We start from the raw sequence: 14417 nt of genomic DNA, 5'->3' as shown, positions 1-14417 counted from the left end.
TGGAAAAACCATAGCTTTGACTAGACAGACCTTTGCTGGCAAAGTAATGTCTCTGCTTTTTAATACACTGTCTAGGTTGGTCATAGCTTTTCTTCCAAAAAGCAAGCGTCTTTTAATTTCATGGCTGCAGTCACTGCCCACAGTGATTTTGGAACCCAAGAAAACAGAGTTTGTCACTGTTTCCTTTGTTTCCCCATCTATTTGCCATAAAGTGATGGGATCAGATGCTGCAATCTTGGTCTTTTTTTAATGTTGAGTTTTAAAGCAGCTTTTTCACTCTCTTCTTTCACCTTCATCAAGAGGTTCTTTAGTTCCTCTTCACTTTCTGCCACAGAGGTGGTGTCATCTGTGTATCTGAGGTTACTGATATTTCTCCTGCAATCTTGATTCTGGCTTGTGCTTTATCCATCCCAGCATTTCACATGATGTACTCTGTGTACAAGTTAAATAAGCAGGGTAACAATTTGCAGTCTTGATGTCCTCCTTTCCCAATCTGGAACCAGTCCACTGTTCCATGTGCAGTTCTAACTGTTGCTTCTTGACCTGCATACAGGTTTCTCAGGAAGCAAGTAAGATGGTCTGGTATTCCTAACTCTTGAAGAATTTTCCACAGTTTGTTGTGATCCACACAGTTAAAGGCTTTAGCACAGTCAATGAAGCAGAAGTAGATGTTTTTCAGGAATTCTCTTGCTTTTTTATGATCCAACGGATGTTGGCAATTTGACCTCTGGTTCCCCTGCCTTTTCTAAATCCAGCTTAAACATCTGGAAGCTCACAGTTCATGTACTGTTGAAGCCTAGCTTGGAGAATTTTGAGCATTACTTTGCTAGCACATGAGATGAGTGCAATTGTGTGGTTGTTTGAATATTATTTGGCTGAGACCCATGCAGATAAACAAATAAATAAAATTTTAAAAAATAAAGCTCTTAATTTTGATATAATAAAATGTATCAATCTTTTCTTTAAATTTATTTCATGATTAATAAATCCTATTGAACATCCAAAGCCTTACAAATATTCACCCTTAATTTTTACTGAGTTTTTAATTTTTGTCTTACTATTTAGATCCTAAATTCACTTGAAGCTAACTTTTTGTATATGATTATAGGAAACCAAATAGCATAGTGACTGAATAAGAGAGAAGTACCACCACCCCCCCCCCAAAAAAATGGCAGCTGAGAGAATGAGATATAAAGCAAACAAATTTGTCCTCCTTGAGGAAGTGAAAGTGAAAGGGAAAGTTGCTCAGTCATGTAGAACTCTTTTATAACCCATGGACTATACATCCATGGAATTCTCCAAGCCAGAATACTGGAGTGGATAGCCTGTTCCTTCTCCAGGGGATCTTCCCAAACCAGGGATCAAACCCAGGTCTCCTACATTTCAGGTGGATTCCTTACCAGCTGAGCCACCAGCAAAGCCCAAAAATAGTGGAGTGGGTAGCCTATCCCTTCTCCAGCGGATCTTCCTGGCCCTGGAATAGAATCTGGGTCTCCTATATTACAGGCGGATTCTTTACCAACTGAGAATTGAGTAAGTGAGGAAGAAAAAATTGGAGCTCTGAGACTGCCCAAGATGAAATGTCCTATTAAATATTCTATGCTTTCAGTTGAGAACTCTGAGTTGCTACATCCAAGAATAGAGCTACTGTGTGTGCTCAGTCACTCAATGTGTCCGATTCTTTGTGTACTGTAGACCACCAGGACCCCTGGACTGTAGACCACCAGGTTCCTCCATCCATGGAAATTTTCCAGACAAGAATATGGGAGTGGGTTGTCATTTCCTTCTCCAGGGGATCCTCCAAACCCAGGGATCAAACTCACATATCTTGTGCCTCCTGCATTGGCTGGCAGATTCTTCACCACTAGGCCACTTGGGAAGCCCAAGGACTAGCTAGAGATAGAATAATCTTTAAAAATTAATTTTTAAATTTTTCATTCATGATGCCAAGCATTTGATCAAAAACTATCTAAGACAGCAGTAGACAAAATCAGTTACTTTAAAAATCAAAAGAAATAAACAGACAATAGAAACAAACCTATAGGAGAACCACATATTGAAAATGTCAGATACAGAAATTAACTTTAAAGGAAACATTCAAGAAAAGTAATGGCAAGATAAAATTTCATCAGGGAGTTAGAATTTGGAAAGAAATTAAAGAAAATTGTTTCTATATATATTCTCACAGAAATAAAAACTATTTTTAAAAAAAAATGAAAATTAAAGAAATAAAAATGTATAATATCTAAAGGAAAAACTCACTAATGGACTTAAAAATATACTGAAGATGGCAGGGGGGAAAATGTGATGAATATGAAGATAGATTTAAAATTAAAATGATTTAAAGTACCATTTAAATATCATTTTGAAAAATGAGTTACATGTTTTGAATCAGAAGACTCATAAATATTGAAATATCATTCAGCACAACCTGATCGACAGACCCAGTTTAATCCCAATCAAAATCTCAGCAGGCTTGTTTTATAAAAATTTCCAAGATTTTTATGGATATGCATGGGACCCAGTATAACCAAATGAAAATAATTTTGATTTCAATACTTTGGTATACAGTAATCAAAACAATGTATTGTTGCCATAAGGATTGATCTGTGAATCAATGGAACAGAAGAGAGTTCCAAAGTAGACTCACACAGAGATGGTCAACTACTTTTCAACAAAGGTGCAAAAATGATTCAGTTGAGAAAGATTAGGACTGTAAGGGTTTTTTTCAATAAATAGTATGGGAACCATTAAACTTCTATATGCATCTATATGATACTGGATTAATTGTATTCTCATATAAAAAAGTGAATTATGACCTCTAAATCACACCATTTATAAAATGTATATCCATGTAGATTGTACAGGTAAAACAATAAAGCCTCTAAATGACAACACAAGAGGATATCCTCCTGACTTTGTAATAGGCAATTTTTTTAAACATAATAAAAATCTCTACCCATAAACGAACAAAATGATTAACCTGAATTTATCAAAACTACTTATAAATAACACAAATGCTTAAATAAAGGGAGAAGACTTTTTAATATCACAACTAAAATCTCATATCAAGAACAAATTTAAACTACAATGAGTCTTTCAAGGCAATAGAAATAAAAGCAAAAATAAACAAATGGGACATAATCAAACTTATAAGCTTCTGCCCAGCAAAGAAAATCATCAACAAAAAGAAAAGAGAACCTATACATTGGGAAAAAATATTTGCAAGCAATGCAATCAACAAGGTATTAATTTCCAAATGATACAAACAACTTACACAACACAATAACAACAAAAATGCCATCCAATAAAAAATGGCAGAAGACCTAAACAGACATTCTCCAGAGAAGACACACAGCTGGCCAATAAGCACATGAGAAGACACTCAACATCGCTAATTATTAGAGAAATGCAAATCAAAACTAGAATAAGTTATCACATCACACAGGTCAGAATGGCCACCATTAGAAAGTCAACAGATGCTGGAGAGGGTGTGCAGTATAGAAAAAGGAACCCTCCTATACTGCTGCTGGGGGTGTAAATTGATACAGTCACTGTGGAAAACAGCATAGAGATTTCTTTAAAAACTAAAAATAGAATTGCGTTTGTTGTTGTTGTTATTCAGTCACTAAATCATGTTCGACTCTTTGTGACCCCATGGACTGCAGCACGCCAGGCTCCCCTGTCCTTCACTATCTCCCAGAATTTGCTCAAACTCATGTCCATTGAGTCAGTGATACCATCCAACCATCTCATCCTCTGTCGCCCCCTTCTCCTCCTGCCCTCAAATTTTCCCTGCATCAGGGTCTTTTCCAATGAGTCGGCTCTTCACATCAGGTGGCCAAAGTATCAGAGCTTCAGCTTCCGCATCAGTCCTTCCAGTGAATATTCAGGGTTGATTTTCTTTAGGATTGACTGGTTTCATCTCCTTGCCATCCAAGGGACTCTCAAGAGTCTTCTCCAGCACTAGAGTTCACAAGCATCAATTCTTCAGTATTCCACCTTCTTTATGGTCCAACTGTCACATTCATACATGACAACTGGAAAAACCATAGATTTGACTATCCAGACAGACTAGGTCTGTCAAAGCTTTCCTTCTGAGGAGCAATCATCTTTCAATCTCATGGCTGCAGTCACCATCTACAGTGATTTCAGAGCCCAAGAAAATAAAATCTGTCACTGTTTCCACTCTCTCCCCTTCTATTTGCCATGAAGTGATGGGACTAGAAGCCATGATCATTTTTTGAATGTTGAGTTTTAAGCCAGCTTTTTCACTCTCCTCTTTCACCCTCATCAAGAGGCTCTTTAGTTCCTCTTCAATTTCTGCCATTAGACTGGTATCATCTGCATGTCTGAGGTTATTGATATTTCTCCCAGCAATCTTGATTCCAGCTTGTGATTCATCCAGCCCAGCATTTTGCATTATGTACTGTGCATATAAGTTAAATAATAAGGGTGACAATATACAGCCTTGACATACTCCTTTCCCAATTTTGAACAAGTCCATTGTTCAATTATACTTGTATGTTTTCAATTAAAAAGTAAAATACAGAAAAAATTGACAATGGGATACCACTATATACATTTGAATTTAAAGCACTGACACTTGTTAACACCAAGTTAGTAAGAATGTAAAACAACTAGAATTCTTATACATTACTGATGAGTATGTCAATTGGAAAATCCAGCCTGGAAAATTGTTTGATAATATCTATTAAAGCTGAATGTTTACCTTGCTGCTACTGCTGTTGCTGCTAAGTCACTTCAGTCTTGTCCGACTCTGTGCGACCCCATAGATGGCAGCCCACCAGGCTCCTCTGTCCCTGGGATTCTCTAGGCAAGAACACTGGAGTGGGTTGCCATTTCCTTCTCCAATGCATGAAAGTGAAAAATGAAAGTGAAGTCACTCAGTCGTGTCCAACTCTTAGCGACCCCATGGACTGCAGCCTACCAGGCTCCTCCGTCCATGGGATTTTCCAGGCAAGAGTACTGGAGTGGGCTGCCATTGCCTTCTCCGGAATGTTGACCTTATGACCTAGCAATTTCATTCCTAGGTGTAAACCCAACAGGATGTCTACATTCATGCACCATAAGTAATGCACTGATATGTACATAAGAGGAATGTACATTAAAGCCAAAAACTGGAAACAACTCAAATATTCATCAACAATAGAGTGGATAAATAATTATGGCCTGTTAAACAATGAAGGGGCTTCCCAGGTGGCACCAGTGGTAAAGAAAGCGCCTGCCATACAGGAGACACAGGAGACCTGGGTACAATCCCTGGGTCAGGAAGGTCCCCCAGAGGAGAGCATGGCAACCCTCTCAAGTATTGACACCTGGAGAATCCCATGAACAGAGGAGCCTGACAGGCTACAGTCCACAGCATCACAAAGAGTCGGACACAACTGAAGTGACTTAGGATGCACACATTCAACAACAAAAACAAATGAGCTACTATATGGCAAGGCCTCACAAAGATAACATTGAGCAAAAGGAGCCATACTCAAGAGGCTACATAATGTATGGTCCTACTTATACAAAGTTCAAAATGAAGGGGGGAAAAAAACTACTCTATATAATAAGCAGGATAATGGTAACCTGTGTGGTGAAAGTAGTAACTGACACAGGGTATGCTTCTAGGGTTCTGCTGCTGCTACTGCTGCTGCTAAGTCGCTTCAGTCGTGTCCGACTCTGTGTGACCCCATAGACAGCAGCCCACCAGGCTCCCCCGTCCCGGGGATTCTCCGGGCAAGAACACTGGAGTGGGTTGCCATTTCCTTCTCCAATGCATGAAAGTGAAAAGTGAAAGTGAAGTCGCTCAGTCGTGTCCAACTGTTCGCGACCCCATGGACTGCAGCCTACCAGGTCGTCCATGGGATTTTCCAGGCAAGAAGACTGGAGTGGGGTGCCATTGCCTTCTCCATCTAGGGTTCTAGTATTGTTCTATTTTTTATTCTGTTACTCTATTATTGTTATTCTATATATTCTATTGTTATTTATTTATTTCTATATATTTCTATTGTTATTTATTGTTATTCTACATATTCTATATATTCTATTGTTCTATTATTGAACATACTTCCAGGTAGAAGTTATATTCATATATTCACAATGACAATATATTGAGTTGTTTGACAACGTGTATTTTTTGTAATAAACCACTAAAAATCCCTTAAATATTATACAAGCAATTGTATGACTTAGAAACAATGTCTGTTGTAGAAGAGCAAAGGTTACACAAAAGTAGCAAATAGGCAAAAAAATGTAATCCAGATATTATAAATAATTCTTAGCTAATTCCTAGGTAACTGTTACATGAATATTCTAAAACGATTTAGTACCAGATTTAATACTTTACCACTGTAAAAGATCTATTAGGTTATGAGTGACCATATATAATCAACACATGGACCACAGTTTCTGGATCTTGACAGTTCCACATTTCCTTTCACCATTCTCCCCCAATACTATCCATATACTATCTTCTACAAGCAGCTTCTTTAGGTAACCAAATGCCCATTTTATTTATCACTTTGACTGTCTAGCTAAAGCCACAGAAGGCAGTAAAACAAAATAAAAGAGACTCCTATAATAAGGCTATATAAATTATACCGTTTTATTATTAAAAAATTCTAAATTATTGTCAGAATTCTTCTTGAAAATAAGTCAATACAGTATAGATAAAAATACCCTCTACTTGCAGTATTCCTCACTCTTTCAAAAGTACTAAACTTATCATTTGCTCTTCAAAACTCCTTCACATTATGACACTAGACAGTTCAGTTCAGTCGCTCAGTCGTGTCCGACTCTTTGCGACCCCATGAATCGCAGCACACCAGGCCTCCCTGTCCATCACCAACTCCCAGAGTTCACTCAAACTCACATCCATCAAGTTGGTGATGCCATCTCATCCTCTGTCGTCCCCTTCTCCTCCTGCCCCCAATCCCTCCAATCATCACAGTCTTTTCCAATGAGTCAACTCTTCACATGAGGTGGCCAAAGTACTGGAGTTTCAGCTTTAGCATCATTCCTTCCAAAGAACACCCAGGACTGATCTCCTTTAGAATGGACTGGTTGGATCTCCTTGCAGTCCAAGGGACTCTCAAGAGTCTTCTCCAACACCACAGTTCAAAAGCATCAATTCTTTGGTGCTCAGCTTTCTTCACAGTCCAACACTCGCATCCATACATGACCACTGGAAAAACCATAGCCTGGACTAAACAGACCTTTATTGGCAAAGTAATGTCTCTGCTTTTCAATATGCTATCTAGGTTGGTCATAACTTTTCTTCCAAGGAGTAAGTGTCTTTTAATTTCATGGCTGCAGTCACCATCTGCAGTGCTTTTGGAGCCCAAAAGGATAAACACTGTTTCCACTGTTTCCCCATCTATTTCCCATGACACTAGACAAAGCCCTCAAAAAAAAAAAAAGAAGAAGAAGAAGAATGAAAGCAGGAAATTTTTAAAATATGTCTCTAGTATTATACAGAGTTACTTGGATCAGAACTCATTCTTCTGATACTTCAACTCCACCACTGAGCTAAATTCCTTCCAAGTTTTTGAGAACAGTGCTCTCACTGTCACTATCTCTGCTATCCACAAGATAAGCATTGGCCATTCCCCAAATTCCAGAACCATTTGCCATTTCACTGCCTTCCTCCTACACACTAGTGGCAGTAATTCAATTTGGAAGTTGGTCAAAAAGATTAGGAGTATAAAGCACTTGGTGATCTTTAACCAAATGTATTTGTTGTGTATATAGCATATGCCATGTATATGTATTTCACACATTATCACAGAACACAGTGAGGGATACATTGCATAATTCTAGAATCCAAAGAGACTTCTCTTTGAGAACTTTTCCTTAAAATAATTTACTTTTGTTGAGCTAAAAGTGTTGATTACTGTTTTTTAAAAAAAAGCAAATACCATTTCCTGACAATTATTACAATTATTATTCTCTTCTAAGAAAGATCAGTGTCTTACATATTTACTGCCAGGTGATTTATGGAAACTACATTGGCAAATAGATCACATTTTCTGAGAGAAAGGGTACCAAATAGGGTTCATATTCTTTCCAAAGACTTAGCAAAGAAACCATAACTATGAAAGAAAATTTTTCATAAAAACAGGCAAAAATACTTATAAATTTTTATAATATAAAATGATGCTTAGGTTCTTTTTTTATTTAACAAACATTTATCAGGTATGTTATGTATCAAATAAATGTGGTGCTTGCCACCTTTAAGAAGTTGAGTCTAGAGACTTCTCTGGTGGTCCAGTGGTTAAAATTCTGTGCTTCCACTGCAGTGGGCACAGGTTCGATCCCTAACCAAGGAACTAAGATCCCACACGCCACGCTACTGTACAGCCAAAAAATAAAAAGAGAAAGGAGAGAAGGGTAGAAGCCAAACGTGGAACGTTGTGGGAGCTGAGTGTAAAAGTTTGAACTTTATCCAGAAAGACAATCCTAATCCTTCAAAAGTTACTAAAAGGATTTTAAGCAGGGAAGTAAAATAAGTATATTTTCTTTTTTTAATTTATTATTTTTAATTGAAGGATAATTGCTTTACATTATTGTGTTGGCTTCTGCCATACATCAACATGAATCAGCCATAGGCATACATATGTCCTCTCCCTCTTGAACCCCCTCCCTCCTCCCATACCATCCCACCATTCTAGGTAGTCACAAAGCACCAGATTTGAGCACATGAAAAGATGCTCCACATCACTCATTATTAGAGAAATGCAAAACAAATCTACAGTGGAGTATATTTTACTTTTTAAAAAACACATTTGGCTTTGGTATTGGGCAAGGCTAAGGCAGTAATCCAAAATTCAGAAGGCAACATTAACAATGGAGAAGAGAGAACAGATCTGAGAAACAAAAGAAGAATTTGTTAAACTTGGAGACTAATTGGAAGAGAGGGGTAGAATAAAAACAAAAAGTCTAACTGATTTGGTAACTAAGTGGATGACAATACTATGGCAGATAGGACAGGAGAAAAAATGGGTCTGAGGTGGTAGGGAGCAAGGAGGAATGATGAATTTATTTCAAATTATCTTAGACATGTTTTTTATATATTTTCCAAAGAATCTCTTTAATATATAAATCATATATAATATATATGGGCTTCCCAGGTGGCAATAAAGGTTAAAAAAAAAAAAAGAACAAAAAACCTGCCTGCCAATGCAGGAGATATAAGAGATCAGGTTAGATCCCAGGGTAGGGAAGATCTCCTGGAGGAGGGCATGGCAACCCACTCCACTATTCCTGCCTGGAGAAACCTATGGACAGAGGAGCCTGGCAGGCTATGGTCCATAGAGCTGTAAAGAGTTGAATACAATTGAAGCAACTGCATGCACACATATAACATATATAACCAAAAAAATTGTATTTGACCTAAAGTTTATTGTGGTTAACTATTCATTTTAATTATTTAATTACTAAAAATTCCCTGATCTTCTTAAAATTATGTTTGGGATGGGGAGAGGGAAGTATATGAATACCTCCAGGTTTCTTTTAAGAAGCTGAACAAGAAAATTTGCTTCTTTTATGCTCTCAAAATAGCTCCTAACACATGCTGATATATAAAATCAATCCACTAACTAAAAGAGTATTGTTCAGTTCTTTATAAAATAGCCTGCTAATAATATATTCTTTATAAAATTATTCAAGGAAATATATACACTGCTGCTGCTGCTAAGTTGTTTCAGTCATGTCCGACTCTGTGCGACCCCATAGATGGCAGCCCACCAGGTTCCCCCATCCCTGGGATTCTCCAGGCAAGAACACTGGAGTGGGTTGCCATTTCCTTCTCCAATGCATGAAAGTGAAAAGTGAAAGTGAAGTCACTCAGTCGTGGCCGACTCTTAGCGACCCCATGGACTGTGGCCCACCAGGGTCCTCCATCCATGAGATTTTCCAGGCAAGAGTGCTGGAGTGGGGTGCCATTGCCTTCTCCGAATATATACACTACCATATGTAAAATAGATAGCTAGTGAGAATTTTGCTGTATGACTCAGGGAGCTCAAATCAGTGCTCTGTGACAACTGAGGGGGCGTGGGATGGGGTGGGAGGTGGGAGGGAGTTCCAAGAGGGAGATGTATGTATACCTTTGGCTGATTCATGCTGATGTATGGCAGAAACTAACAATATTGTAAAGCAATTATCCTTCAATTAAAAATAAATTAAAATGTTTTTTAAAAACTATTCAAAATATCAAAAGGTGAAATACATGCTTTTAGTATGTAATTTTGTGTGTGGGGGGGTTTTTTAAGCATAAATAAGAGGATTTTATTGATGGCATTTTTATTGTCTTCATAATAAAACAAAATATGAAGCTCAAAACTGGATCACTTGCCCCTTTCTCTTCTTATCGCCTTCCAGCTCAAAATGCTTGCATCTCTTAATAGCCAGCATTCTCTTCAATCTACAGTTGGGCTCAACACATTCAAGCCTCAGTACAATCTTCTTTGTAGTTTTAGCCTTTTTCTGGAAAATCGGCTTAGTCTGCCCACCATAGCCACTCTGTTTCCTGTCATAATACCGCTTTCCCTGGGCAAACAGAGAATCCTTGCCCTTCTTGCACTGTGTCACTTTGTGGGGCTGGTGCTTCCCACACTTCTTACAGAAAGTCCGGCGGGTTTTGGGAACGTTCACCATGTTTGCGAGAGCGATACCACCACAGAAAGTGTGTGTGGTCTTTTAACTGGAGGATAGTTGATTTAAAATGTTATGTTTATTTCAAGTGTACAGCAAAGTGATTCGGTTGTACATATACATATATTCACTCTTTTCTAGATTCTTTCCTCATATAGGTTATCATAGAATATTGAGTAGAGTTCCCTGTGCTATACAGTAGGTCCTTGTTCGTTATCTGTCTTATATATAGTAGTATGCCTATGTTCATATCAAGCTCCTGATTTATCACTCCCACTACATTTCCCCTTATTGTGTACTAGTAACACAGCAGCAACGTAAGTTATACATAGTTTATGCAAAACAATTTTTATGTTTAGGAAATATAAACCTCCAGAAAAATGAAAAATGTACCTCTAGGGTGGCCAGGTCTGAAGCTTCTATCTCCAATTGTTTACAAGGAAACTGACAATTTTTTTATGTATAGGAAAAGATGTCTTCAGCTTCATTAGTCATTTCTCATTTCATGACAAAAAGTGTACATTTCTCTGTTTATTATGGCTAAACTATGGTGTGAGGAGAACAAATAAAGGAAGAATCAGGAGCTCTGAGCCTTGGAGCTGCCTAACGAGCCACTCTGTTGCCCACAGTTAGCTCCTCAGAGCTCAACAAAAGACTAATTAAACTCAAATCAACTAAAACACAACACTCAAATCTAATTCAGTACCTAATCCCATAAGGATATGCAGTTGCTTCCAACCAGGACTAGAGTACTCACTTTCTTTGCGAACTTCCTCAAGTGCCTCAGTAAGTTCTTCCTTTAAAACTGTGGCTTCCTGAGCGATCTTCTCTCCCTTGTCTAATAAATTCCAAGTTGCTTCCTCCACCGAAGCTAGAAGGACTCTGGCTCTTTTTGAACGTCCTTTTTTCCTGTTGGAAGGATTCTGGGGACAATTTACAAGTGTAGTAACCTAAAATTAGAAAAACACAAATCACTCATCAGATAAATTGCAAGAGGAACAGTCCTGGGATATCATAGACCAGAACAAAAAGAAGTGTTTCGTAATAACATGATTCATTCCCATTACTACTAGTACATTCCCAAAAGTCAAGTCAAGTTACCAATAGCAATATTATCAGCTACCACGGACTTCCCAACTAAAGATAGGAAGAAAGAAAGGAAGGAAGAAAGGAATCTCGTCGAGTTTTACTATTGAAACAATGCAAAATATATTATATATAATATCCATGTATATATTATTTGATAAATATATATGTCAAATGATTATTTATATCACTTTGTACCCAGCAATCTACATTAAGAGGGAGGCAAAAATAATTACAGTTAAGTCAGTAGGTAGTAATATATTTAGATTAAGAAAAGAGATTACTAATGTGTGTGGGGGTGTGGTGCAGAATCACTCTGAAACATGTAAACCAGTGGCTGTCTAAGGAGGACAAAACCCAGGGTCTCACTATGACCTACATTCTGGCTCTTTGTAAACTCTTACCTCTCTCCTACAGCATCCCCTAACTCAGTTGGCCTCCCCAACACTCAGATCCCCTTCAACGTGTCTTACCAAGAAGCCTTTCCTAACCACCCCAGTCCTCATCCTCTTCCACTCTGTTCCCTCACTCCCCTTTATACTTCTTCGGGACATTACAGAGCCTGATATTTTTTGTTCATATATGTTTATTGCATCCTTCCAACACAAAATGTTAACTCCGTGAAAACAGGAAATGTGTTTTTTTCTCCCGCACTCAGAACACTGCATGAAAGTTGTGGTGGTGGTGGTGGTTGTTAAGTCACTAAGTCATGTCAGACTCTGTGACCCCATGGACTGCAGCACACCAGGCTTCCCTGTCCTTCACTATCTCCCAGAGCTTGCTCAAACTCACTTCCATTAAGTCAGTGATGTCATCCAACCATCTCAACTTCTGTCATTCCCTTCCTCTCTTGCCCTCAATCTTTCCCAGCATCAAGGTCTTTTCCAATGAATCGGCTCTTCGCATTGGGTGGCCAAAGTATTGAAGCTTCAGTTTCAGCATCAGTCCTTCCAATGAATATTCAGGGTTTATTTCCTTTAGGAATGACTGGTTTGATCTCCTAGTTGTCCAAAAGACTCTCAACAGTCTTCCCCAGCACCGCAATTTGAAAGCACCAATTCTTTAGTGCTCAGTCTTCTTTGTGGTCCAACTCTCACATCCGTACATGACTACTGGAAAAACCAAAGCTTAGACTATATGGACCTTTGTCAGCAAAGTGATGTCTCTGCTTTGTAATACACTCTTGAGGTTTGTCATAGCTTTTCTTCCAAGGAGCAAGCATCAACTTCAACATAAAGTAGTTGTTCAATAAGTGTTTCTTATATAAATGACTTAATGAATGGAGTAATTGAACCAATGAACTTTTTTGTTAATTAATTTATTTTTTAATTGAAGGATAATTGCTTTACAGAATTTTGTTGTTTTCTGTCAAACATCAACATGAATCAGCCACAGGTATACATATGTCCCCTCCCTCTTGAACCTCCTACCCATCTCCCTCCCCAATCCACCCCTCTAGATTGATACAGAGTCCCTGTTTGAGCTCCTCAGTCATACAACAAATTCCCATTGGTGATCTATTTTACATATGGTAATTTAAGTTTCCATGTTACTCTCTATATACATTTCATCCTCTCCTCCCCTCTCGCTGATGTCCATAAGTCTGTTCTCTATGTCTGTTTTTCCCATTGCTGCCCTGCAAATAAATTCATCAGTACCATCTTTCTATATTCCATATATATGCATTAGTATATGATATTTATCTTTCTCTTTCGAACAGAGAAACTTTTTAATGTCTATATTTTAAATTGCCTGAATATGCTAATAGTGAGCATGTATTACATTTGCAGATTTGCTAAAATAAAAATAAACCCAAACTTCCCTAGCGGTACAGTGGATAGAAATCTTCCTGCCAATGCAGGGGACACAGGTTCGATCCCTGGTCCAGGAAGATTCTACATGCTGCAGGGCAACTGAGCCCATACACCACTACTGAGCCTACTCGGCACAACTACCAAAGCCTGCACATTCTAGGGCCCTGTGAGCCACAACTAGTGAGTCCAAGCACTACAACTACTGAAGCCCATGTGCCTAGAGTCCATGTTCCACAACAAGAAAGCCACCGCAACGAGAAGCCTGCACACCACAGCTAGAGAGTAGCCCCTGCTCTTTGCAACTAGCAAAAGCCCACATGCAGCAACAAAGACCCAGTGCAACCAAAATAAAAGTAAGCAAATAATTTTTTTTAAAAAAGGATAAACTCATGACAACAACATTGTTTGGAAACAGAAATTAAGTATCTGTATTTGGAAACAAAACCTTATACAAAATTACATTGTGAAAAATATCCACTTAATTAAACCTTGAATCCCAGTAACTAAATATGGTTAACATTTTCATAAGCAAAACATGAAGATCCCCATTGTAGAGAAGAAAAAGACATTTGTATCCACTACTTAAAAAAGATCTGAAACTCTTGTTGAAAGCTAGGTTCTGTATGTCATCAAAGAGCCAAGGCTTTTGACAATCATGTGCAACACTTTGACAACAGACTATACATAATCTTTCCTGTTCTGCAGCCCCTGGAGACTTTGCTTGTTTATTATTAATGGAGCATTAAATATTTGTTTGTTTGACTAACTGGATCCAGTTCTTAGCCAAGAACTGAGAAGGGAGTTGGTGACGGACAGGGAAGCCGGGTGTGCTGCAGTCCATGGGGTCGCAAA

The 14417-nt window shown here is 38.2% G+C and overlaps 2 protein-coding genes across 3 annotated transcripts in view; both read right to left on the bottom strand.

Moving 5' to 3' along the window:
* Positions 1–14417, bottom strand: part of CTNNA3 (catenin alpha 3) — a 1846273-nt gene that overhangs the window by 1747656 nt on the left and 84200 nt on the right. For both annotated transcript variants that reach the window (XM_040242231.1, XM_040242230.1), the window contains exon 3: positions 11423–11615. In XM_040242231.1, coding sequence (XP_040098165.1) covers positions 11423–11615 — 193 coding nt within the window. The remainder of the gene's footprint in view (positions 1–11422; positions 11616–14417) is intronic.
* Positions 10284–10707, bottom strand: LOC120865220 (60S ribosomal protein L36a-like). The gene has a single exon (XM_040242282.1). The coding sequence runs from the start codon at positions 10666–10668 to the stop codon at positions 10348–10350; it is 321 nt and encodes a 106-aa protein (XP_040098216.1). The 5' UTR covers positions 10669–10707; the 3' UTR covers positions 10284–10347.

The sequence above is a fragment of the Oryx dammah genome, unplaced genomic scaffold, assembly GCF_014754425.2.
Source record: "Oryx dammah isolate SB20612 unplaced genomic scaffold, SCBI_Odam_1.1 HiC_scaffold_6, whole genome shotgun sequence".
Lineage (NCBI taxonomy): Eukaryota > Metazoa > Chordata > Mammalia > Artiodactyla > Bovidae > Oryx > Oryx dammah.
The sequence above is the reverse complement of the archived record's forward strand: the minus strand, read 5'-3'. Positions and strand labels throughout refer to the sequence as shown.

What these genes read in the sequence shown, in the direction of transcription:
- LOC120865220 (XM_040242282.1), bottom strand. Translation starts at nt 10,668, where the DNA reads ATGGTGAACGTTCCCAAAACCCGCCGGACTTTCTGTAAGAAGTGTGGG.